We start from the raw sequence: 25250 nt of genomic DNA, 5'->3' as shown, positions 1-25250 counted from the left end.
TACGTGGTGTCACTGGGCAAACATCATGATCACCTCTTCTTCCAGATAGCTGATAAGTTGATCACATTTGACTTATTCGGGCCAGTTCTTGTGTCCCATGCAAGATCACACATTGTCCACGCTGTCCTGATCTACTTAAATACAGAAGGAATCCGACTGTTGTGCGATCCAGCCTGTTCTCCGTGGCTCTCTCCCATTCAAAATATCTGGTCGTGAGTTGCCAAGGGACTGATATTTAATAACTTGCTAGCCATTACAGTTGCTAAACTTTGGCGCAGCATGGAATGACTTACTTGTGTCTATCATCCATGCACTGTTAACTTGATACCCAGACAGGTTAGGCCATTGTTGTTGCTGGAGGTTCCAGCTTAGTGTGCTAAATTTTGCACCCTGTATACTTTCAAACCACTTACAAATTTAGTAATATATCAGTGAAAATAAGCAGTTTTTGAACATGTAATGTGATTGACAGGTGAAAAGTCTACTCACCAAACAGTGGCAGCAGAGAACACATAGAAAATTCAAGGAAATGTGCAAGCTTTCATAGCCAGTGGCTCCTCGTCCTGTCAGATGGGTTGAAGGGGAAGGAAGGGGTTTGAAGGAAAAGGCATGGTGGGGTTTAGGGAATTGAAAGAGCTGCCCAGAACACTAAGTCAGGGGAGACTTAGTGGATGTGATGAGTAGGAAAGACTCATTCTGTCTCCACTGACCCAGGATTCTCGGCAATTATACCATAACAGTCAGCATTTTCTAAACATCACCAGTACTCTTCCTTTCCTGCTCATTCCCTCCAGTAAGTCCCCTCTGACCCCAGGGTTATGGGTGACTTTTCTGTAACTATCACCATTCCCTAAATGGTGCCAATATACTCTTTCCTTCTCATCCTATCCTCTGAGTTTCCTCTGATGTGGGGTTCTGGGCAACTCTTCCATAACTCTCGTCAATTCCTAAACCTCACCAGTCCTTTTCCTTCATCCCTCTTCTTTCCCCTCCTACACTTCTGTCAGAAGGAGCCAATGTCTCCAAAAGCTTGCAAGTTTCCTAAATTTCCTTAATTTTAAATGTGTTTTCTCTTGCTGCCACTTGGTGCGTAGATGTTTCATTTACAAATTTAATAATGTATTCTTTGTATCTCACTGTATGCAGTGCTCTCCCACTCCCACTTTACCTCCCCCCCCCCCCCCCTCCCCCAATGTTGTCTACATGACATTTGACATATTTCGGTCACTGTTTGTGTATCTTTTACAGTGTACCATGTCGGCAGCTCAGACGGTGGCTGGTCACCAGTGTTCTCTTTCAAGACACCACCATCTCCACCAGCATTGGAGGGCGGTGATTCCGCGGCTCAGTGGGCCCCACGCATTTTGGTCCTAGGGGATATGGGCACTCTAAATGCCAAGTCGCTCCCCTATCTGCAAGAGGAAGTGATGCACCAGAGTGCTGACGGTATCTTACACGTTGGAGACTTTGCGTACGACATGGACTGGGTAAGGGTACTGTACTTAACGTGTCGGCCTACACTGTCTTTTTTTGTTTTAATTAAGGTCTGTCAGTAAGAAAAAAAAGTAGTAAATGTGTAAATAACAAGAGATCAAAGTGGAGAAAATTCGTGAGGACATGTGATGTGTGTAAAAGTGTGTTAAAGCATATTGGTATTAGTTTTGAAAGAGAAGAGAAAGAAAAGAAGAAAAAGGTATGGATTAAGGGGAGGGGAAGTAAACAAGTGCTATACATTACAGATATCTTTTAACGATGTTTTTTTTTTTTGAAGGCAAACAATGGAAACTCCAGGTTTGAATATCAGCAATGTAAGAAAAAGATAGATTGCAAACTTACCATACGGACAACGCATTGAGTTATTAACTTGCAGACAGCCACAATTAAAAGACTCGTACATATTAACTTTCGGCCACAGCCTTCATCCGAAAAAGAGAAAGAAAGAGAAACACACACATTCATTCACACAAGCAAGCACACCTAACGCGTACGTGACCACGATATCCCTGCAGCAGCAATCTGGAGGAGATGGGGAAAGGGAAGGGTTAGCAGTGTACAGGTAAAGGGAGAGGAGAGTGTTATCAGGCAGTGGGTGCAGGGACTGGACTGCCAAGAGGTGCAAGTTGGGAGGCAGTGGAGGAGGAAGGTGGGAAGGGGCAGGGGGAATGGAGTGAAAAAAGGGGAGGTGCATTGGCAGAGGGCAGCACACGAAGAGGGTGGGAGACAAGAGTAAGGAGGAAGTGGTAGGACAAAGGGTATGAAAACAGTTTGGTAAATGGTTTGGGGACAGTACATTATAGTAGATTGAGGCCAGTGTAATTTTGCGAGTAGAGAATGTGTTGTAAGGATAACTCCCATCTGCACTGTTTCATAAAGCTAGTGGTGGGCCAAGATGGCTTGGGGTGTGGAGCAGCCATTGAGATCAAGCAGGTTATATTCAGCTGCAGATTGTGCCACACATTAGTCTACTTTGCTCTTGGTCACAGTTTGGTGGCAGCCTTTCATCCTGGTGGGCAGCTGGTTGGTAGTCATACCAGGATAAAAAGCTGTGCAATGATAGCAGCAGAGCTGGTGGTGTGTGTGTGGGGGAGGGGGGGGGGCAGGACAGGAATAGGAAGCGCTGGGTGGGTACATTGGGCATATCTCGCTCGGAGGTTGTTGGTTAGGATGTCTCTCCTCTCGAGACACGATGATAGGTTATCAGAGCCCTGGCAAAGGATGCGGTTTGGTTGTTCCAGTCTGGGTGGGTATTGGGTCACAAAGGGTACTGCAGCTTGTTTCTCCCAAGAGGTCAATGTCTACGGAGGGGGCATGTTGTGTTGAGGAGGACCAGGTGAAGTGATGGGAGAGGTGTTAAGGTTGTGAAGGTAGGGTGCTATGCTCTGAGTGCAGATCGTGAAGTTATCATCGATGAACCTGAGCCAGACAAGGGATTTGGTAGTTTGGGAGGCTAGGGAGGTCTCCTCTAGATGGCCCATGTACAGGTTTGCACAGGAGGGTGCCATTCGGATGCCCTTGGCTGTGCTGCAGATTTATTTGTATAACTACCCTTCAAAGGATAAGTAAGTGTGAGTTAGGATAAGGTTAGTAAGGTGTATGAGGAGTGGGGTAGTGGGTTTGGAGCCTGAAGGACATTGGTGAAGGTAGTGTTAAACAGCAGTAAGATCGTGGACGTCAGGGATGTCGGTGTATAGGGAGATGACGTCAACAGTGACGAATAGGTATCCAGGAGGTAAAGGAGTGGGGATGGTGGAGAGTCGGTGAAGGAAGTGGTTGGTATCTATGACACGTGAGGCCATATTATTGGCAGTAGGTTGGAGGTGTTGGTCAATGAGGGCCGAAATTCTTTCAGTGGAGGCACTATTATTAGCCACTATGTGCCATCCAGGTTTGTCGGGTTTGTAGATTTGAGGAGCATGTATAAGGTGGGTGTGCAGTGTGCCATAGGGATGAGAAGGGAAATTGATTCCAGGGAGAGGCTCTGGGAAGGTGCTAAGGATTTAAGCAGGGATTGGGGGCTATGTTGGACTTCTGGGATGGGATCACTCTGGCAAAGTTTGTATGTGGATGAGTCAAATGATTAGCAGAAGCCATCCACTAGGTATTCACTGTGATTCATAACAGTGGTGGAACCATTGCCTGCAGGTAGGATGATTGGATCAGGATTGGTTTGGAGGCTGCGTATGGCTGTTCTTTCTTCTGCTGAAAGGTTGGTGTTCTGAGGAAGGGCCTGGGGAAGGATGGTGAGGCTTAGTTGGAGGTAAGGAATTCCTGTAAGGTGATCAGCGATTGGGGGGGGGGGGGGGGGGGAGGAGGAGGTCATGGTTGGATGGTGGTATGAACTGGGAGAGGCAGGGTTCAATGTTGCAATCAGGTTAGCTTTGGTTTAAGGGATTCGTGGCAAAGAAGTGTTTCCATTGTAGGCATAGGGAGAAAGTCTTTAAGTCCAGAATGGTTAAATCTGAGTGTAGAGCTAAAGATGAGTCCTTTGGATAGATGTAAAACTTTTGTGGGGCTGAGGGGTTTGGTGGAAAGGTTAACAACAACATTATGGGAATGTTTTGGCTCTGGCTTCAGTGGAGTGTTGGTTGGGAGTTCTGGGGGTTCGTGGAAAGTTGGAAAGGTCAGTTAGGCAGGGTTTGGGTGCTGCGAGTGGTTGAGGAGAAACAACACTGTGGTAAGGACTGGTTGGATAGTGGTGCCCCGATATGGCAGTAGGATGTCAGCAGGTTGGATAACATATGAAGGTGAAGGTGGTGTCTGGGATGCTCCTCCATGTGCTAGAGAGCAAGGGATTCAGTTTCAGAGATTTGATGTATGGAGCAGGGATTTCACAGTGACTGTATCTTGTGGAGCGGGTAGAGATGGTTTTCATTCCGTTCCCCCTAGTCTTCCCCACCCCGGTATCCCACTGCCTCTCTATCCTGCGCCTGTCGGCAGTCTTGTCCCTGCACACTCTGCCAGACAGCATTTTGCTCTCCCCACACCTGTTCGTGGCTATCCCTTCCCCTTCCCCACTCCCTCCAGATTGCTGCTTCCATTCCACATAAGTCGCATTCTGGTCAGAGCTGCCAGAGATGGCGTGTGCGTACGTACGTGCGTGCATGTGAGAAAGAGAGAGAGAGAGAGAGAGAGAGAGAGAGAGAGAGAGAGAGAGAGGTGTGTGTGTCCTTTTACAGTCAGATACTCATATAAAATGTTTGAGTGACTAAACTAGTGTCAGTTTATAACTCATACTCATTTTCAGTAGTGCTATAGAAGATTAAGAAAGAGTATTACAAGTATAAGTTAAGAAATATTACAGTGATAAACTACAAAAGTATATTACCAAACTACATAAATGTGTGTAAAAAAAAATCACTTAAATGTCATGTATTTGTATATATTTTATATATTTGTAATTTATCAGTGTAATATTTTTGTACTTATTCTTGGTTGGTTAATGTTTTTATTGGGAATTTGTAATGACTGGTAAGAAAACGTTTGACTGCAATAAACTTTACTTTTAAAGTAAATGTGGTCATGCTGATCACAACCAGTAAAACCATAACATGAAAATAAAGGACCTACTTTATGCTTGTGCTGCTGTTGAGAACTGGAGAAACTACTTGTATTTCAGGTGGTGAAATGCAGTAGTCAACTATACAATGGAAGTCAGAATAGACAAACAAATTGGGCACATAAAAAAGCACAACACTACTGACAACATTGTTATAACCCATACAATGTAAAATTATATACTTCAGCACTTCATTTTGTTAAGTGTGGACTTCAGCACGTGGGGCTGCTAGTGAAAATGTTGCTCGTAGAATCTTTTTCTATATTTTGTTTATGTTGGCTTCCGCTGCCAGTGGCAGTTGACATAAAAGGTTTCTGGGTGTAGTACTAGGCCATATTGTGACTATACTGGTGAAACAACTGTTTCGGCCACAGTTACAGTGGCTTCCTTCAGGGTGTACAGTAGAAGGCCACCTTAACTGTGAGCAAAATGTTGGTTCAACCAGTATAAGTTTTTGTATTGTGAAACTCGTGATACCACACCCATAAAACTTTTTTCTCAAAATGGCTCGTCTCTGAAACTTCACATGTGAGAACACGGACAAGTCAAATCATAGCTCAGATGCCACATTTGAGATGTGACGATGTACCAGCTTGGTAGTGACTTGCACCTTATCTTTCCTTCTCAGTCTGAGGCTTTCTTGACTAACACACCAATTTGTGATGTGCTTACCCAAATATCTACACTTGTGACGCTTTGCGAAAAATGACACTGCACAGGACACTTGCATTTTTTAACTAGTGATGGTCCTCCACATCCATTCTTTAATTCTTTAGTAGCCATTTTAATAGAAGTTAACATCAGAACTCACCTCTCCTATTGTTGCCAAAAGTAAAATTTTCGTAGCCTTGTGACATTGATATACATCTTGAAATAAGTACACAAACTGCTTGATCGACATTGAAATATGCTGGCACATTTTAAGGGAATATGTGAAGGCTGACTAACAAAGACTGAGACTGATTTTATTCTGTAGCTTCCATGATAGTCTCCTATCTATACTGTGAATATTTGAAAAGAGCGGGTTTTTATGTATAATGTCCATAGGTGGCAGCATTCTCGCATCACTAGGTTGGTAGTAATGTTCGAGTTTGTAGATACTTTTCGCATTTCTCATACCAAACAATGGAGGTGACGCAAGAGGATCAGTATGGCGCAATAAAATTCTGTGTTCGTTTAAACTGTACAGCCCCTGAGACTTGCAAAAACCTGCAACAAGTCATGGTGAAGCTGCACATCATCATCATGCAACAGTGTTTAGGTAGTTAGAGGATTTCAAAGAAGGCCAACTTGTCTGTTAAGCAAGGTGGACCTGATATTTTAGCTTCTTCTATGAATGAAGTCAACATCAACACAGCTGCTGTGATTGTCTGTGAGGATCGGCAAGTAACAGTACGTAATCTAATTGAAGTATTGAGAATTTCATATGGCAGTATCCTTATGACCCATGTTTGTGCCCATTGGGTGCCATTTCTGTTGACTCCTGAACAAAAGAATGTGCAAATGGAGAAAAGCCGCATCTTTCCGCTGATGGAGGGGATGTGTTTCTGGAATCGATTATTGCTGGTGTCCTTATGATCCTGAAGGAAAACGGGCTTAGCAGTGCTGAAATAACCACGTGCTCCAACAAAGGTGAAAGCTGATCCATATGCAAGGAAAGTGATGGTGATCACATTTTTTGTATACAATGGAACGATTTACCTGCAAGCACCTCCCCCATACACTACCGTTACAGCAGCATACTACATATCAGTCAGTATTGGCTAAACTCAGGAAGCACATTGCAAGGAAATTACCAGAACTTTCTCGGACTAGGTAGTGTCTTTATCGTAACAGTGTGTGATCTCGAGTTGCAAATCGAGCCGTGCAGTTTCTGGCTCAATTAGACATTGCCTGTGTACTCCATCTATCTTATAGTCTCAACCTTGCACCCGTTGATATTTTTTTTTTATTCCCATTACTAAAGGCAAAGCTTCAGAGCATTCGGTATGACGACTGCGAAGCAGTGCTCGAGAAAAATGAGGCGATTGTCTATGACCTGACAAAGAATGGGGTGCATCGTGTATTCGAGGTCTGGCAGAGTCACTATAAAAAGTGCATTTGAGTAAGAGGGGAGTAAATGTTGAAACAGTAATAAACACCTGTGAAAAAATAAGCTTCAGTCTTTGTCAATCGGCCTTCATATTGTGTGTGCTGGTACACTGACCAGACTTTCTCGTGGGTTCCGTTTTTTTCGTTCCTGATATATGAAACAATATCCAAATTTTCCGAAATTTGTGTTTTTCATGAGAGTGTTTAAAAGTTCACTGAAACACCACTAGGTATTATAATGGATCTGGGAGATGTTATTTTCTACCGGATTTGTCGATACCAAATTGTAAATGTTTTCTTATATTTTTGTCAGAATTTTTTTATTGTAATTTGCCTTATGTTAATTTACTTATATTTTTGAGAGTGACAGCATATTGATTACTATTAGTAGATGTGACGAAGAATATCAAAGAGACTGGTTACAAGTGGAAGCTGGTGTGTTGTGTAAAATGTCTTTGACGCTGGAGTCATCTTTGACTGTAGTCAGTCGGCAGTTAACTCTTGGTGTGTGTTGACAGTAGAACAATGTGCAGGTCGCCGTCATAAATATTTGTTAGTGGAAAAAAATGAATTATGTTACTATTTTTTTTATATAAACTTTAAGAAGAAACCACATTCGAAGAAATGGTATTTGAAGCACCAAAAATGAGGCAAACGCATTGAACCAGGTCAATTCTGCAGCCGACAAAACTGCATAAGGGAATCATACTTCCACTAGACAACTGAAGCCAAGACAAATATCGCCTTGTAAACATTTAACGGAAAGGGTACTGTCACGAAATATGCCAAATTTAAGTAAATAAAAAATAGTGAGCATATTTCAGTATCTCTCCATTCGTCCTTCTTTAGTAGTATGCAGAGGACTGCAAGCTGAGTGGTTTGGCTAGTTGGTAAGCATACTGCCATTGTCATGTTTCCTTGATTGTTGTTTTAGTGATGGCTGACTTGAAAGAGCAGTGTGTTTTGAACTTGAATAGATTGCTGCAGAAACACTCAAAATGTTGCAGCAAGCTTTTGGAGATAACACTAGGTCAGACACTGACTTACAAACTGTGGAAGTTTTGCGAGATGGAATTCTGCTGTTGTCAAGCAGACAGAACACCAATTGTGGGCACACACAGAGATCTTTATTATGGAAATATACTTAACTCGGTGACAAAACAGCAACAAGATATGTGAATATGCTAGATCTGGTGGTACGGCTTGTCTCACTGGAATCAGACCCATAAATCTTGGGAGCAGACCAAGTCCAGGTGATTGGCATATACTAAGAACACAGTAATTGAAGTTCCACAAGAACTTGAGGAAGCTAGCTCGAGGGTTAACACGAGGCCAAGTCCAGACTCTCAGTGCGGTATGTAAATAGTGCCACTGCGTGCACTTCCTGGAGGCGTTGCTCTCTTGTTGGCCTTCCATTAGAAGCTAGTGCACACCGCTTGACTGACACTTGTTAGTGCCAACTGTCTAACATCTGCTTGCTTTGCTTGGAGTGGTGTGTGCACCGGTTGACGACACTGAGGCAAGCACTTCAAAAATAGGTGAAAATAGATTGGTGACGACCGTTATTCCGCGAGATCATTGTCTGGTGTCACACCAGGAAATGTTCAAAATGTGAGAGGTGTGATTGTGCAAGATTTCTGCAACTCTTTGGGAATAAGTTGTGATACATGTGAATGTATTGTCAGGAAAAATGACCAAGAGAAAGCTTTCAATTAAATTTGTGACATTCTGCTTCAAGATGATCAGAAGCAACATCGTGTGAAAGTCTGCATGGAACTTACATAGCTGCTTCAAAACAATCCAAACATTCTTTCAGAGATCATCACAAGCGATGAAAGTTCGGTGTATGGCAATGAAACTGAGTAGCAGCAGTCACGGTGGAAGAGTTGTTCTTCGCTTTGGCCCAAAACAAGCTTAGCTAGTTAAGAGTATCATTAAGTCCGTGGTTATCTAAAGAGATTTAGGGAGGACACGAGGAGGAAACGTCTGTAGAAGTGGTGTATGAGTGACTGGGTGTTCTACCTTTACATTGCACAATCACATAACGGCCTCCACTGTTCAGGAATTGTTGTCTGAAAGTGAGATGAGTGTCGTTTCCCGGCTGCTGTAGTCACTACACTAGCCTCCGTGTGACTATTTCTTCCTCCCTGAGATGAAAGTACAGTTGGAGGGGCAAAGATTTGATACTGTGGAAAAGATTCGAGCAGAATCACAATGTAACAAAGGATTCACTCAAACACAGGCAGAAACATTGGAATCAATGTGTTCACCCACAAGGGGGCTACTTTGAAGGTGATTGTGCTGATTAAGGTCTAGGTAAGACAAAATAATTTTAATTAATATATTTTAGAAACCAGCTTGTAGAACCTTTCACCTATGATATATGCCATTGCAGCATTCAGTGGGAGTCTGGGTCACAATACAGATGGACCTCTTCCACATTGATATGTGGATAATAACATGCTGATAAACAGAACTACAAAACTTTTCCATGTGACGTAGTTATTAATACTGAAGGGGAATTAGCTTATTACTAATGAAACAATTTGCCTGCAAATAAAACTAACCTGATGCAGGAAAATGGCTTCTCTCCAGTAAACAAAAGTAGTTGGGCTGCATCTTCACTTGATACACATTTTCCATATCTTTTAGTTTTTCTCCACACAATGTAAATATAAAAGGAGCAATCAAATGAAAACCAAACACTTACTATAAAAGGACCGAAGAATGTTTAGATTCGAAAGTAATCACTACGTGCATTAAAACTGACAGAATTCAGACAGCCCGAGAGCAAATGGCAAAGCTGACAGTGGAAATGTACCACATCTCCCCTGCCAAAGAAGTCCAAAGCTGTTCACGCAAGTTCCAGTGAGGTCTAGACGACCCAGCTCCCCTGCAGGTGCTTTCTGCTCACAGAGGTCCTGGAGTGCAAAACTACAGTCAGTGCGCAGTGCTGTGAAGTCACTTTCCAGAAATTGCAGTGCACTGTGAAGTCAAAAAGAACAGATATATTTTCGGGCAGAATTATCTGTTACACAGCAATGCCCGCACCCACATTGCTAGTTGGACAAAGGCTAAATTTCAGCAATTCGGTTGGCAAACACTGCAACATCCTCCGTACAGCACAGATCTTTCACTTTGTGATTTTCACTTGTTGGCGACGTGAAGAAAGACGTGCGTGGACATCAGTTTGTCAGACAAGGAAGTGCAAGAGCGGGTCAGTTGTGGATGTCAGCAGCCGACTGTGTTCTACAAAACAGAAATTGATCGTCTCATCTACCAGTTGGACAAATGTCTTTATGCATGTGGTGATTACTTTTGAATGGAACTATTCCATGCTTTTGTTGTGGTGGCTGTTCGGTGTTCATTTGACTGCCCGTCATAGGTGATACTTGATGTCCAATTTAATTGTGATGGGCAACTGGAATTCAATACTATGAAAACCAAGGGAACAGGAAATAGACCAGTACAGCCTGGGGAAAGGAAATGAAACAGGAACACATCTGGTATAATGTTGCACAGAGTGCAATATCCCCCCTGCGGGTCCGGGGGTTAGAATAGGCCCGAGGTATTCCTGCCTGTCGTAAGAGGCGACTAAAAGGAGTCCCTCCCCCTCAAGGGGGTCGTTAGCGCCTGCGTCCGGAGACGGACGGTTCCACAACCTATATTTGCGGTCATTTTTGTTTTTCACTTCTTCTCGTTTCTTCCTTCCTTTGGTTGGTTCTTTTCTTTGTTCTTCTCCATCGCACTGTCTTACTTACTCTTTCCCTTGCCTTCTTCTCCTTGCCTTCTTCTCCTTGCCTTCTCTGGTCTCCGCCTCGAAATGCCGGGATGGTTCCTTTGAAAGGGCACGGCCGATTTCCTTCCCAATCCTTCCCTAACCCGAGCTTGCGCTCCGTCTCTAATGACCTCGTTGTCGACGGGACGTTAAACACTAACCACCACCACCACCATCTCCGCCTCGACGTTTGAGACAGTCTGTCCTCTCTCTCTCTCCCTGTCTCCCTTCTTTTTCCTCTTCTTCCTTCCTCCCTGTGCGTGCCTGAAGGCCGACCCACACGTTCGCACGCGTAGCCGGTGACGGGGTAACGCGTAATTCCCCGCCCTGGGTAGACAAGTAGGCACGCACGTACCCCCTGGTAAAGGCCAGGCCCAGGGAGGGGTGATTGCCTGAGCCGATAGCTTCTGACCATGCCGATTGGTCCCTCCGTCTGTTTCTCGGGAGGTGTGACCTGAGGTGTAAACATTCACCTAAGGCGGGAGTGCCCTCTGAGAGCCTCCCCACAAGGAAGGAGCGCGCCATCTGAGACACTGGCAATCATGGGGGATTCCTCCGCAATGGATTTCTCTTCTTCTTCTCTCTCGACTTACGCCCACAAACAGAAACTTGACCAGCCACCAGTGACAAAAGTACTACCACCTGCCCCACAGTTCCTCGTAGTTTCTCGATCTGAGGATGGAAAGGATTTTTCCTCTGTCAACCCTTTCGTTATCCAGAATGGCGTAGATGCCATAGCCGGATCTGTCAAGTCTTGTACCAGGTTGCGTAAAGGTACCTTGTTACTAGAAACTGAGAGTGCCTTTCAGGCACAAAAACTGCTTCGGGCCACACTCGTGTACACGTTCCCTGTCCGGGTGGAGGCTCACCGCACTTTGAATTCGTCTCGTGGTGTGGTATATACTAGATCACTCGACGGATTGACTGACGAGAAGATACAGTCTTTCCTCGCTGAGCAGGGCATGACGGCTGTCCATAGGCTCATGAAAAAGGTCAACAATGACCTTGTACCGACCCGGACACTTCTCTTGACCTTTGATAGTGTTCAGCTGCCGTCGCGCATCAAAGCGGGCTACGAGGCTATTTCTGTTCGCCCCTATGTCCCGACACCTACGCGCTGCTACCAGTGTCAGCATTTTAACCACACCCACCAGTCTTGTTCCAATGCGGCTAAATGTGTCACTTGTGGCAGGGATGCCCATGAGGGTGACTGTCCACCTCCGTCTCCTCGTTGTGTGAACTGTCAGGGTGACCATGCAGTGTCCTCCCGCGACTGTCCCATCTACAAGGAAGAACGCTGTACCCAAGAAATTCGGGTCAAAGAGAATGTGTCCACCTCGGCTGCTTGCAAGCTATTTGCTAGTAGGAAGCCCACGCTGCTCCCAGCGGGGAAATACAGTACTGTCCTCGCCTCTCCTCGGACTACCAGGGAGCTGGCGACGCAGACATGCGACCTGACCTTCAGCACTACGGTTGTCCGTTCGGCCAGTGCTAAGATCGCGTGGTCGACGTCTCCTCTTCCTCCCCTCACCCCTCAGACACAAGCACCTTCATCAGCTTCTGCCAAGATGAAGACCCAGAAGTCAGATGCACGGGCCTTCAAGAAGGAACTGTCCCGTGCAGACTTCCTACATACCCCGAACTCCCAGCCATCGACCAGTACTTCCACTAAACGACCTTCCAAGAAGGCTCATAGGAAGCAAAGTTCTCCTTCTCCGCCACGGCGCATTTCTTCTCCTGCGCCACCCAGCGGTTGCCGCCCCAGGCCGTCATCTGTTTCGCTTGGCCTCACTGCTGGTAGCCAAACATCTGGCTGTTCACCTGCAGAGGAAGCTCCCCGTCTCGGCCATCTTAACAAGATGGCCGATGAACCTATAGAACCAATGAACAATGACTGTCCGCCTACTGATAGCGGCGGCAGTGCTCGCTCGAAGCCAGGCCCTCAGCGGCCTTCGAGGTGACCCCTCCTTTCATCTTCCTTTTCTTCTCATGATGGCACTTATTCACTGGAATATTCGCAGCATTCGCTCCAATCGAGAGGACTTGAAGTTGCTGCTCCGCTTGCACCGTCCGCTCGTCGTAGCCCTCCAGGAAACGAAGCTAGGCCCATGCGATCAAATTGCCTTGGCACACAACACCTCTGTGCATTTTGACCTACCCCCTGTGGCAGGTATTCCGGCTCATGGAGGCGTTATGTTGCTGGTCCGGGATGATATTTACTACGATCCCATCACATTGCACACCAGCCTGCAGGCAGTTGCCGTCCGAATTACTCTCCCCACTTTTACATTTTCCATTTGTACCGTTTACACTCCGTCGTCGTCTGCCGTTACCAGGGCAGACACGATTCAACTTATTGCTCAGCTACCTGCACCATTTTTGTTAACTGGAGACTTCAATGCCCACCATCCCCTTTGGAGCTCTCCAGCATCCTCCTCGAGGGGCTCCCTGTTAGCAGACCTTTTCAACCAGCTGAATCTTGTCTGTCTCAATACTGGCGCCCCTACTTTTCTTTCGGACACATCTCACACCTATTCCCATTTAGACCTCTCTATATGTACTACCCAACTTGCACGCCGGTTTGAGTGGTATGCACTTTCTGATACATATTCGAGCGACCACTTCCCGTGTGTTATCTATCTCCTGCATAATACCCCCTCTCCGTGCTCAACTAGTTGGAACATCTCCAAAGCAGACTGGGGGCTCTTCTCTTCCAGGGCGACCTTTCAGGATCAAACCTTCACAAGCTGCGATAGTCAGGCCGCACATCTCACGGAAGTCATTCTCACTGCTGCTGAATATTCCATCCCTCACACTACTTTTTCTCCATGTCGCGTACCAGTCCCCTGGTGGACCGCAGCATGTAGAGACGCTTTACGTGCTCGTCAACGTGCTTTACGCACCTTTAAACGCCACCCTACAGTAGCGAATTGTGTCAGTTATAAACGATTACGTGCGCAGTGTCGTCGTATTATTAAAGAAAGCAAGAAAGCCAGCTGGGCTGCTTTCACAAGCACCTTCAATAGTTTTACTCCTTCTGTTGTCTGGGGTAGCCTGCGCCGGCTATCTGGCACTAAGGTCCACTCACCAGTTTCTGGCTTGACGGTCGCGAATGACGTCCTTGTGGCCCCTGAGGATGTCTCCAATGCCTTCGGCCGCTTTTTCGCAGAGGTTTCGAGCTCCGCTCATTACCACCCTGCCTTCCTCCCCCGAAAACAGGCAGAGGAGGCTAGGCCACCTAACTTCCGCTCCTCGAATCGTGAAAGTTATAATGCCCCTTTCATCATGGGGGAACTCGAAAATGCACTTGCCCGGTCACGGTCCTCCACTCCAGGGCCTGATTCTATTCATATTCAGATGCTGAAGAACCTTTCTCCTGTGGGTAAAGGTTTCCTTCTTCGTACTTATAATTGCATCTGGGTTGATGGACATGTTCCCGCATGCTGGCGCGAGTCTATTGTTGTACCGATTCCTAAGCCGGGGAAGGACAAGTACTTGCCTTCCAGTTATCGACCCATCTCACTTACTAGCTGTGTCTGTAAGGCGATGGAGCGAATGGTTAACTCTCATTTGGTTTGGCTGCTCGAATCTCGATGCCTACTTACCAATGTACAATGCGGATTTTGTAGGCGCCACTCTGCTGTTGACCATCTGGTTACCTTGTCGACCTTTATTATGAATAACTTCTTGCGGAAGTGCCCAACCGCGGCTGTGTTCTTTGATTTGGAGAAGGCGTAAGACACCTGTTGGAGGGCGGGCATTCTCCGCACCATGCATACATGGGGCCTTCGCGGTTCCTCCCTCTTTTTATTTGTTCCTTTTTAATGGATCGACAGTTCGGAGTACGTGTGGGTTCTGTCCTGTCAGACACCTTTCGCCAGGAGAATGGGGTGCCACAAGGCTCAGTTTTGAGCATCGCTCTCTTCGCCATAGCGATCAATCCAATAATGGATTGCCTCCCAGCTGATGTATCAGGCTCCCTTTTCTGGATGATTTTACCATCTATTGCAGCACGCAGCATACATGTTTCCTTCCTGGAGCGCTGTCTTCAGCGTTCTCTTGACCGTCTTTACTCCTGGAGTGTCGCCAATGGCTTCCGTTTTTCTGCCGAGAAGACGGTCTGTATTAACTTCTGACGCTACAAAGAGTTTCTCCCACCGTCCTTACGACTCGGTCCCGTTGCTCTCCCATTCGTGGAAACAACAAAATTTTTAGGTCTTACATTTGACAGCAAACTTAGCTGGTCTCCACATGTGTCATATTTGGCTGCCCGTTGTACCCGTTCTCTAAATGTCCTCCGTGTTCTCAGTGGTATGTCATGGGGAGCGGATCGAACCGTCCTACTTCGCCTATATCGGTCAATCGTCAGCTCCAAGCTGGATTATGGGAGCTTCGTATACTCCTCTGCACGGCCGTCCATCTTAGACCGCCTCAACTCCATACAACATCGGGGTTTACGTCTTGCAATCGGAGCGTTTTATACTAGTCCCGTCGAGAGTCTTCATGCTGAAGCCGGTGAATTGCCACTCACCTACTGGCGCAATGTACTGCTTTGTTAATGCCCGACCACCCATCTTATCATTCCTTTTTTGACGACTCTCTCGACCGTCAATACGGGTTGTATGTCTCTGCCCTGCTACCCCCTGGAGTTTGCTTTTGCTTTATCGCCTCCTTCAACACCTTGATTTTTCATTCACTGCAACCTTTAGAGTGGGCGAGAGCCACACACCACCTTGGCTCCAGGCTCAGGTTCACGTTCACCTTGACCTCAGCTCGCTCCCAAAGGGGGTTACCCCCGGTTCGGTCTACCACTCCCGTTTTGTCGAACTTCGTTTGAAGTTCATTAATATGACCTTCATTTATGCAGATGGCTCTAAGACCAGTGACGGGGTCAGGTGTTCTTTTATTGTCGGGGCACACAGTTTAAAATACCGGCTCCATGGCCATTGTTCAGTCTTCACAGCTGAGCTCTTTGCCTTCTACCAGGCTGTTCTTTACATCTGCCGCCACCGACATTCTGCTTATGTCATCTGCTCCGATTCCCTGAGCACCATCCAGAGCCTCAGTGATCCGTATCTGGTTCACCCTTTCGTGCACCGGATCCAACGCTCTCTTCAGCAGCTGGTGGACGACAGTTCTCCGGTTAGCTTTATGTGGGTTCCTGGCCATGTAGGTATCCCTGGGAATGAAGCTGCAGATGCCGCGGCCAAGGCTGCGGTCCCCCAGCCTCGGACAGCTTCTTGTTGTGTCCCTTCATCAGATTGTAGCAGGGTCATTTGTCGGCGCATTTTATCGCTGTGGCATGCCGATTGGGCTGCGCTTACGGACAACAAGCTTCGGCCCTTGAAACCTCTTCCCGCGGCTTGGACGTCCTCCTCACACCTTTCTCAGCGGGAGGAGGTCGTTTTGGCCCGGTTATGAATTGGACACTGCCGGTTGAGCCATCGCCATCTGCTGACGGCTGCACCGGCACCGTTCTGCCCATGTGAGCAATTGCTGATGATCCGCCACATTTTAACGTCCTGTCCGAATTTTAATACACTGCGTCTTGATCTTGGCCTGCCATGTACTCTGGATGCCATTTTAGCAGATGACCTAGGAGCAGCTGCTCGCGTTCTTCGTTTTATCAACTTGACAAACCTGTCTAAGGACATTTGATTATGCTGTTTTTTTTTAAATCCTATGCCTGTTACTACGTCTTATATAGTGTTGTCCCTTTTAGTTGCTGTTTTAACCTTGTGCCTCGCGGTGCATTCCTAACTTAGTCTGGGCGCTAATGACCATTGTAGTTGTGCGCCCTAAAACAAAAAAAAAAGAAAGAAAGAGAGAGAGAGAGAGAGAGAGAGAGAGAGAGAGTGTGCAATATAATCATTGGAAACATTTTTAATTTTTTATTTATTTTATTTATTTATTTATTTTTTTTTTTTTTTTTAATGAAGAGACAGAAGGTGGTAAATGTGATTGATATCGTGGAGACTCTGCAAGATTTCAAGCCGATTTTATAGTGGTAAGAAGAGATTTCGAAACCAGATTTTAAACTGGAAAACATTTTCAGTTGTTGACTTAGAATCTGAGCATAATTTATTGGTTACAAACCAGATATGAAACTGAAAAAAATTTTAAAGCTACAAATTAAGGAGTTGGGACCTGGATAATTTGAAATAACTACAGCTTCTCAAAAGTTTCAAAAGAAGCTTTAAGCAACCAGCAAAAGGAGGCGGCCAAAGGAAATGTAGACACATAAAAAGGAGATTAGCAGAAAGTGAAAAATAGCAAAGTTGTTGGAGCATATTTGGCCATTAGAAAGGAAATATAGGAAAATTGAAGAAAACTTTGAAAAGACGAGCAGCGGTATAAATATCAGTATTACAGCTCAGGTGGCAAACCAGTAATAAGTAACTAAGTGATATATGTAGAAAGTATGTACAAAGGAGAAAAATTAAAGACCATACTATGGAAAGGAAAGGCTAAGTAGATAAAGGTGTGATGGAAGGTATGACACTTCGAAAATAATTAGACGGAGTAGGGAGTGATCAAAGTTGAAACAAGGAACCTGGAGTAGTTGACATTCTCTTGGAAATATTAATATCCTTGGGAGAATATACTGTGTCAAAATTATTCCACCTGGTGTGCCAGATATGAGACAGGTGAAATACTGTCAGACTTTGACTCTTCCAAAGAAGACTGGAGTGCATATTACAGGACAATTACAGAAATCCAGGTTGCAGAATACTGTTATGTGTTATTTATGGAAGAATAGGAAGACTAATAGAAGCTAACGACAGGGAAGATCAGTTTGGGTTCAGGAGAAACTGAAGATGATACGAGGTAGTACTGACCCTATGGCTTATAGAAAACAGATTGCAGGAAGACTAATCTGTGTTTGTAGCATTTGCAGATTGAGCAAATGCATTTAACATTGTTGACTGCAATACACTATTTGAAATTCTGAAGGCAGCTGGGATAAAATACAGGGAGTGAAATGAAATGTTACATGCAACTTGTACAGAAACCAGACTGCATTTTAAGAGTCAAAGGGTATGAAAGGGAAGCAGGAATGAGACAGAGTTGCCTGTTTGCCATGTTATTCAATCTGTATCTCGAGCAAGCTGTGAAGGAAACCAAGGAGAAATTTTCAAAGGAAATTACAGTTAAGCGAGAAGAAATAATAAGTTTAAGGTTTGCTGGTGACATTGTAATTCTGTGAAACACGGATAAGGATTTCAGAGTTGAACGGAGCGAAAAATATCTTGAAAAGAGACTGTTAAAATGAATGTCAACAGAAGTAAAATGAGAGTAATGGAAGGTAGAAGAATCAGATCGAGATGATGCTGAGGAAATTAGTTTCTAAGATTAGTTCATGAGCCCACACGAATTGCAAATGGTTGCGAGAACACACTTGACCTCTTGGCCACAAATAATCCTGATCTAATAGAGAGCGTCATGACAGATACAGGGATTAGTGAACACAAGGTCAAAACCATATCAACCAAAACCACTAAAAATAAACGCAAAATATATCTATTTAAAACAGCAGATAAAAATTCGCTTGACGCCTTCCGAAGAGAGAGGCTCCATTCCTTCCAAGCTAATTATGTAAGCATAGACCTAATACAGCTCAAATTCAAAGATACAGTATCGACAGCAATAGATATTCATACCACATAAGTTAATAAGAGACAGCACTGATCCACCATGGTACACAAAACAAGTCAGAACAATGTTGCAGAAGCAAAGAAAAAAGCATGCGAAATTCAGAAGAATGCAAAATCCCCAAGACTGACTAAGTTTCACGGAAGCTTGAAATTTAGTGCGGACATCAGTGTGAGATACTTCTAATAGGTTCCACAATGAAACAGTGTCTCAAAATATGGTAGAAAAACCAAAGAGATTCTGGTCATATGTAAAGTATACCAGTGGCAAAAAAAAAAAAAAACAGTCAATACTGTCACTGCGCAATAGCAACGGAAATGTTACCAGTGATGATGCCACTAAAGCAGAGTTGCTAAATACAGTTTTCAATCATTCCTTCATGAAAGAAGATGAAGTAAATATTCCAGAATTCGAAACCAGAAAAACTGTTAGCACGAGTGACATAAAAGTAGGTGTCTTAGGTGTTGTGAAACAACTCAAATCACTTAAGGAAAGTCTTCCAGTCCAGATGGTATAGCAATCAGGTTCCTTTCAGAGTATGCAGACACAATAGTGCCTTTCTTAGCAATCATATACAACTGCTCACTTGACAAAAGGGTCTGTTCCTAAAGAGTGGAAAGTAGCATAGGTCACACCAACATTCAAGAAAGGAAATAGGAGTAACCCATTGAATTACAGACCCATATAACTGACCTCAATTTGCAGTACGATTTTGGAGCATATACTGTACTCGAACATTGTGAATCATCTTGAAGAAAATGACTTATCGATACATAACCAACATGGATTCAGAAAAATATCATTCTTGTACAGCACAGCTAACTCTTTATTCCCATGAAGTAATGAGTACTGTTGACAAGGGATCTCGGATCGATTTCGTATTCCTAGATTTCCAGAAGGCATTTGATACCATTCCTCACAAACGACTATTAACAAAATTGCATTCATATGGAGTATTGTCTCAGTTGTGTGACTGGATTCGTGATTTCCTCTCGGAGAGGCCACAGTTCGTAGTGATAGACGGTAAATCATAGAGTAGAACAGAAGTGATATCTGGCATTCCACAAGGTAGTATCATAGGCCCTTTGCTGTTCCTGATTTACATAAATGATCTAGGTGATAATCTGAGCAGCCTCCTTAGATTGTTTGCCGTCTAGTAAAATCATCAGACGATCAATTCCAATTACAAAATCATGTAGAGAGAATTTCTGTATGGTGCGAAAAGTAGCAATTGGCATTAAACAAAGAGAAGTAAGAGGTCATCCAATGGGTACTAAAAGAAATCCAATAAATTTTGAGTATATGATAAATCTCTCAAATCTAAGGGCTGTCAATTCGACTAAATGCCTAGGAATTGCAATTACGAGCAACTTTACATTGGAAAGACCTCATAGATAATATTGTGGGGAAGGCGAAACAGACTATGCTTTTTTGGCAGAATGCTTAGAAGATGCAACAAACCCGCTAAAGAGACAGCCTACATTATACTTGTCCATCCTCTGCTGGAATATTGCTGTGTAGTGTGGGATCCTTACCATGTACGATTGATGGAGAACATCGAAAAAGTGCAAAGAAGGGCAGCCCATTTCGTGTTATCGTGCAATAGGGGTGAGAGTATCACTGATATGATACGTGAGTTGGTGTGGCAGTCACTGAAACAAAGGCAGTTTTTTTTGCGTCGAGATCTATTTATGAAATTTCAATCACCAACTTTCTCTTCCGAATGCGAAAATATTTTATTGACACCCGCCTACATGGGGAGAAAAGATCATCATGGTAAAATGAGAGAAATCAGAGCTCGAATGGAAGGATTTACGTGTTCCTTTTTCCCACGCTCCATTTGAGAGTGGAATGATAGAGGAGTAGTGGTGGTAGTAGTAGTATGAAAATGGTTTGATGAACCCTGTGCCAGGCACTTAAGTGTGAATTGCAGAGTAAACCATGTAGATGTAGATAAGACACTAAAAGTAGTACTCGAGTTTTGTTATTTGAGCAGCAAGATAATGGATGATGGCCCAAGTAGGGAGGATGCAGATTGACTACAGCAAGAAACATCTTTCTGAAAAGAGGAATTTGTCAACTTCTAATATAAACTGCCAGAAGAAAATTAGTACACCATTTTAGAGGTTTCCAGTTCATTTATGACTTATTATTGCAACAGAGCGTATAGAGTACACTAAATGATTATATTTGCAGAGCAGTATCACGAGCAGTTCTGAGATACTAGGTATTGGTGCACATTGCGAACACCCACGTTAGTTGTGTGGTGTAGCCTCCACAGGTGGCATTTCAGGCTCTCCTCTCTCTCTCTCTCTCTCTCTCTCTCTCTCTCTCTCTCTCTCTCTCTGGCATCCAGTCGATCGTGCAATGTCGGATACTGTCCCAGGACATGATACGCCACACTCGCTCGATCTGTACGTGTAGTTCTGTAAGAGTAGTCAGTCGACATTTCGCACGAGTCACTTCTTGGCCCGTCGTATCCGACACGTACTCGATTGGAGACGGCCAGGAAAGTTGCTGCACATCGTGAGTAACGTGTCAAATTGCACGGGCAGAATGTGAGCGAGCGTTATAAAGAATGACACGTCACCTTCCTGTTGCAAAAATGGCAAAAGGGTGGGTCTGACAACATTTTGCGTGTTGATAGTGCCGCTTATTGTCCCCCTAGAGAAACGCCAAAGGTGAAAGTGTGTTGTAGCTTATAGCACCCCACACTGTAATGGAGTGGGGCAAGTGTCTCTTCGACAGGTGAACTCTGAGACGACGGTCATCCAGTCTACACTGTAGGTGCAAATGAACTTCACTTGCAGGCAGGCAGGCAGTATCTACTTTCATCGCCGCAGACTGTAGCATGCCATTCCGTCGTTAAGTGATCTTCAGACGGCACTATTCGAGCAGTGCACGTCAGTGCTGTGGTGCGATTGGAAGACGGGCTAGAGATCTGCATGTCCCCTGTAGATCTACTGCCGATAACTAGTTCCCGACAGTTTGTGTTGACACGTCTGGGCTCGTGAGCCCTCTTATCTGTACTGTGGTTGCTGTGTGATCTGCCACTGCTGCCTTTACAATATGATGATCCTGACGGGTGTCTGTGCTTTGTGGACACCCAGAACCTCTTCTGTGGGAGTGAGAATGTTCGTGTGATCATTTCACAACGGATGCAGCACATCTAACTTGTGTAGCCTAATAAATAAAATTGAAATGACAGTTGTATTTTCTTGTTCAGTATAACAATGTTAGAAAACAAAGAATTAGTCAGTGTTCTGTAGATCATTTGCACAGTTTCTACTGAAATGTGTAATGGATCAGTTTGCAGGCAACAGGAACATGCTACATGTGCTTAAATTTAATAACAATGAGAGGCAATGTCCTGACTAACTGACCGACTAACTGTTGCCCAGTGCAATTTGTGATTAGAAGGGGATGTTGATTTTATACTGTAGACATTGTTTAAGAAGTGATTTTTCAAAACAGGGGATAAAAGGATTTTTGAAAAATGTCACTATTAAGACAGTCTTGAAGCTAAACGTATGAAAATAGATTTTTGGTCTCTCGGTCATAAATAAATAAATTTGTGTTTCAGCCTTTTTGGAAATGTAACCCCTATAGGGTTGAAATGCGGGTGAAATTGGTTTTCCCTCAAAAAAAAAAAAAAAAAAAAAAAAAAATAGAAAAAAGAACTACTTAAACATTTTAAAGCCATATCCATTAAAATTGGTATTAGCCTTCTGGGATAAAAAAAAATGGGTTTCAGTGTTTCCAGAAATCCAACCCCTAAGGGAGTGAAACATGGGATGAAATGCTTTAGAAAATATTTCATTATGAAAGCATTTTTATGAAAATTTTTATTTGGTTTCTTGGTTGAAAATAAAAAAAATATTTGTCTCACTGTTTTTGGGAATTAAATCCCAAAGGGCGGTGGAATAGGGCCAGTCTGATTCACTCACTCATCACGCAGCCCAAACTGCCAATGATAGAAACTGGAAATTTGGAGAGGGCTTAGGCGTCATTTCAGAAAAGACTGTTTGAAATTCCTTTCCTAAGGAGGTGAAATAGGGAATGAAAAGCTTTTTGATAACGTTACTGTTAAGGCAATTTTTAAGCTAAACAATGAAAATTTGCAATTTCATTTCTTAGAAAACAAAAATGTTTCAGCATTTTTGGAAATTCAGCCATTAAGAGAGAAACTAGTGGCTGAATTATCTTTGTTAAAGAACTACTAAAGTAGGTTTAAAGCTGTATCTATGAAAATTGATATTGGACTTCACTAGAAATAAAAAATGGACATCCTTCTGTGTTTTTTGGAGATTCAACCCCCTAAGTGGGTGAGATAGTGGATGAACAATTTTATGAATCTATTTCGTAATGAAAAAATTTTCAAAACTAAGATTATGACAGTTGTGAAAAAAAGTGTGTGTCAATGTTTTTTGGAACTTGTCACTAAGGGTGGTGAAATAGGGGATAAATTTTTTCTAAGAAAATATTTCATTATATTAAATAACTTTAAAGCTAAATATATGAAAATTAGTGTTTCAATTCCCGGTTAGATTAAAAAATGTGTGTTGAGGAATGAAAGTTTCTGTGGGAATATCACCACTAACCACAAGCCCACAAAAGCCATGATTAACAAAGACTTAGACTCCAGCTACGAGAACTGCTTTTTGGTCAGAAGTCCATTTGGAAAAGACCATGCTTCTATGGCCTTAGATAGCATAAAAAGTTTAGGTGCTGCAAATTGCAAACAATGTAAAGAATTTTACTAAAGAAAAACAAAACAAAAAAAAAAAAATCTCGCAGACTTACAGCTTATGAAAGCAAAGCAGTGGATGCTAAAGCTAGTTTGTCTATAATAGTACTCCTGTACTCAAAGATAGTTTGTTTTGGCTACATGTGCTACCACTTTAGAATTAAAAATGTATCTACAGAACAGGAAGAGTTGTCCATAAGAAATGATTTTAGGCTAGATTTAAAATTCACCTTTCTGTCTGTCAGAGATTTTGTTATTGGACAAATGATCAAAGATTTATGTGGCTGCATATGGAGTGCCTTCTTGAACAACTGACATTCGTATGAAAAAATAATGGAGGTCATTTTCTTCCTTGTTCCAGTGTTGTTGCAGTTGATAGCACTTTTTTTTCCCCCAAATTGTCATGAATTATTTATTTCAAATTTCATTAATGAATATACATAGCATCAAGAATGGTTAAAATGGCTAGCTCCTTGAAGAACCATCTACAAGATCATTGTGGGTGAACACTTTGTATTATTCTCAGTGTCCAGTATTTTGAAATCATTATTTTGTTTCTGGAAGCGATGAGCTACCCCATAAAATCATGCTATAAGCCATTAATGAATGGAAATTGCAAAACTATTGAGATGTTGATCTGCTTGTTTTTCAAAACAAACAATTGTAAGAACAAACAAGAAATATGGCAAATGATCTATGGAATATGACAAATGATCTTTGGAATAAGCCAAAAGGATACTGTTTCAGTGTATTCTCAACATCCCAGTCAGCCACATTGTCTGGAAAATAATGATAGTCTTGTGTGCCAAGTGAAAAGTATCAATATGATGAAAGGAGGCCCTTTCTATCTATTCCTGTCCTCTGGATGAGATTTTACAGCAAATAAAATCTCATGAAAAGGCAGCTTTGCTAAGTTTCCTACTTAATCTCTGTTACAGGAAAGTGGTGCTCTAGGAGATGAATTTATGAGACAGATAGAACCAATAGCAGCCTATGTTCCATACATGACTTGTCCCGGTAACCATGAGGAGAAAAGGTTGGACTTATTTGTTGCATGATTGTCTCGAGGGATCTGCATGTGAAGAAACAGAATTCACTGTGTGTGTGTGTGTGTGTGTGTGTGTGTGTGTGTGTGTAAAGAAATGAGGACAGAATTGAAATGTGAGCTTGTGTTGAAAATTGAAATGTTGTGATGTAGGTTTCAGATGGACATGCAGCTTCTTCATATTGTTCAGTATTCTGTTGTTTGATGTGTAAATTATTTGGATTTGTTTTGTCTCCATAGAAATTAAGGTGCTTTTGCTGTAGTCTGTGTGAATTATATATACTCATTTCTTTATAGCACATCTTTACTATTTTAAGGAAAATGTTCTGTATCTTCATTGTGGTGTGAGGGTTTTTTTTTACAGGTTACTTGTTTTATGTTATTTTACTCCACACTGGTTGATGAGAACTTCAGTGTCTTTCTTACTCCTCAGTTCAGTTGTATTCTGTCACATAATGCTTCGGCACTTTCACTGTGTTTACTGTTGTTGGCATGTTTCTCTCTCTGTGTGTGTGTGTGTGTGTGTGTGTGTGTGTGTGTGTGTGTGTGTGTGTTCTGTTTGAGAAAATAGCAAATGTGTAATTATTAATATAGTGTTCTAGAAATTGGTCATTTACATTTTTCTATCTTGTGAAGCAGTAACATTATCACTGCTTTTTTGTTTTTATTTATGTTGTGATCGAAAATACAGTGTCAATTTTTTAAACTTATCTGTGTAGTTCACATTATATGAGGTGCTTTAGAAATAGTTTAACTAACTTGGGATGGGTTCCTTACACCAGAATAATGAAAAAAATATCATGTAAAAACACATGGGAGACATGTTGTACTGTCAAGTGTTTATTGAAGGAGCATTGTACAGTGGCATGTCATTTGTTTG

At 43.2% G+C, this 25250-nt stretch overlaps 1 protein-coding gene across 1 annotated transcript in view; it reads left to right on the top strand.

Annotated features, from left to right (window-relative positions):
- Positions 1–25250, top strand: part of LOC124551373 (acid phosphatase type 7-like) — a 196936-nt gene that overhangs the window by 110843 nt on the left and 60843 nt on the right. Inside the window, exons 4-5 of the mRNA XM_047126413.1 lie at positions 1249–1487; positions 24264–24361. Coding sequence (XP_046982369.1) covers positions 1249–1487; positions 24264–24361 — 337 coding nt within the window. The remainder of the gene's footprint in view (positions 1–1248; positions 1488–24263; positions 24362–25250) is intronic.

The sequence above is a fragment of the Schistocerca americana genome, chromosome 9, assembly GCF_021461395.2.
Source record: "Schistocerca americana isolate TAMUIC-IGC-003095 chromosome 9, iqSchAmer2.1, whole genome shotgun sequence".
In the NCBI taxonomy this organism is placed as follows: Eukaryota; Metazoa; Arthropoda; class Insecta; order Orthoptera; family Acrididae; genus Schistocerca; species Schistocerca americana.
The sequence above is the reverse complement of the archived record's forward strand: the minus strand, read 5'-3'. Positions and strand labels throughout refer to the sequence as shown.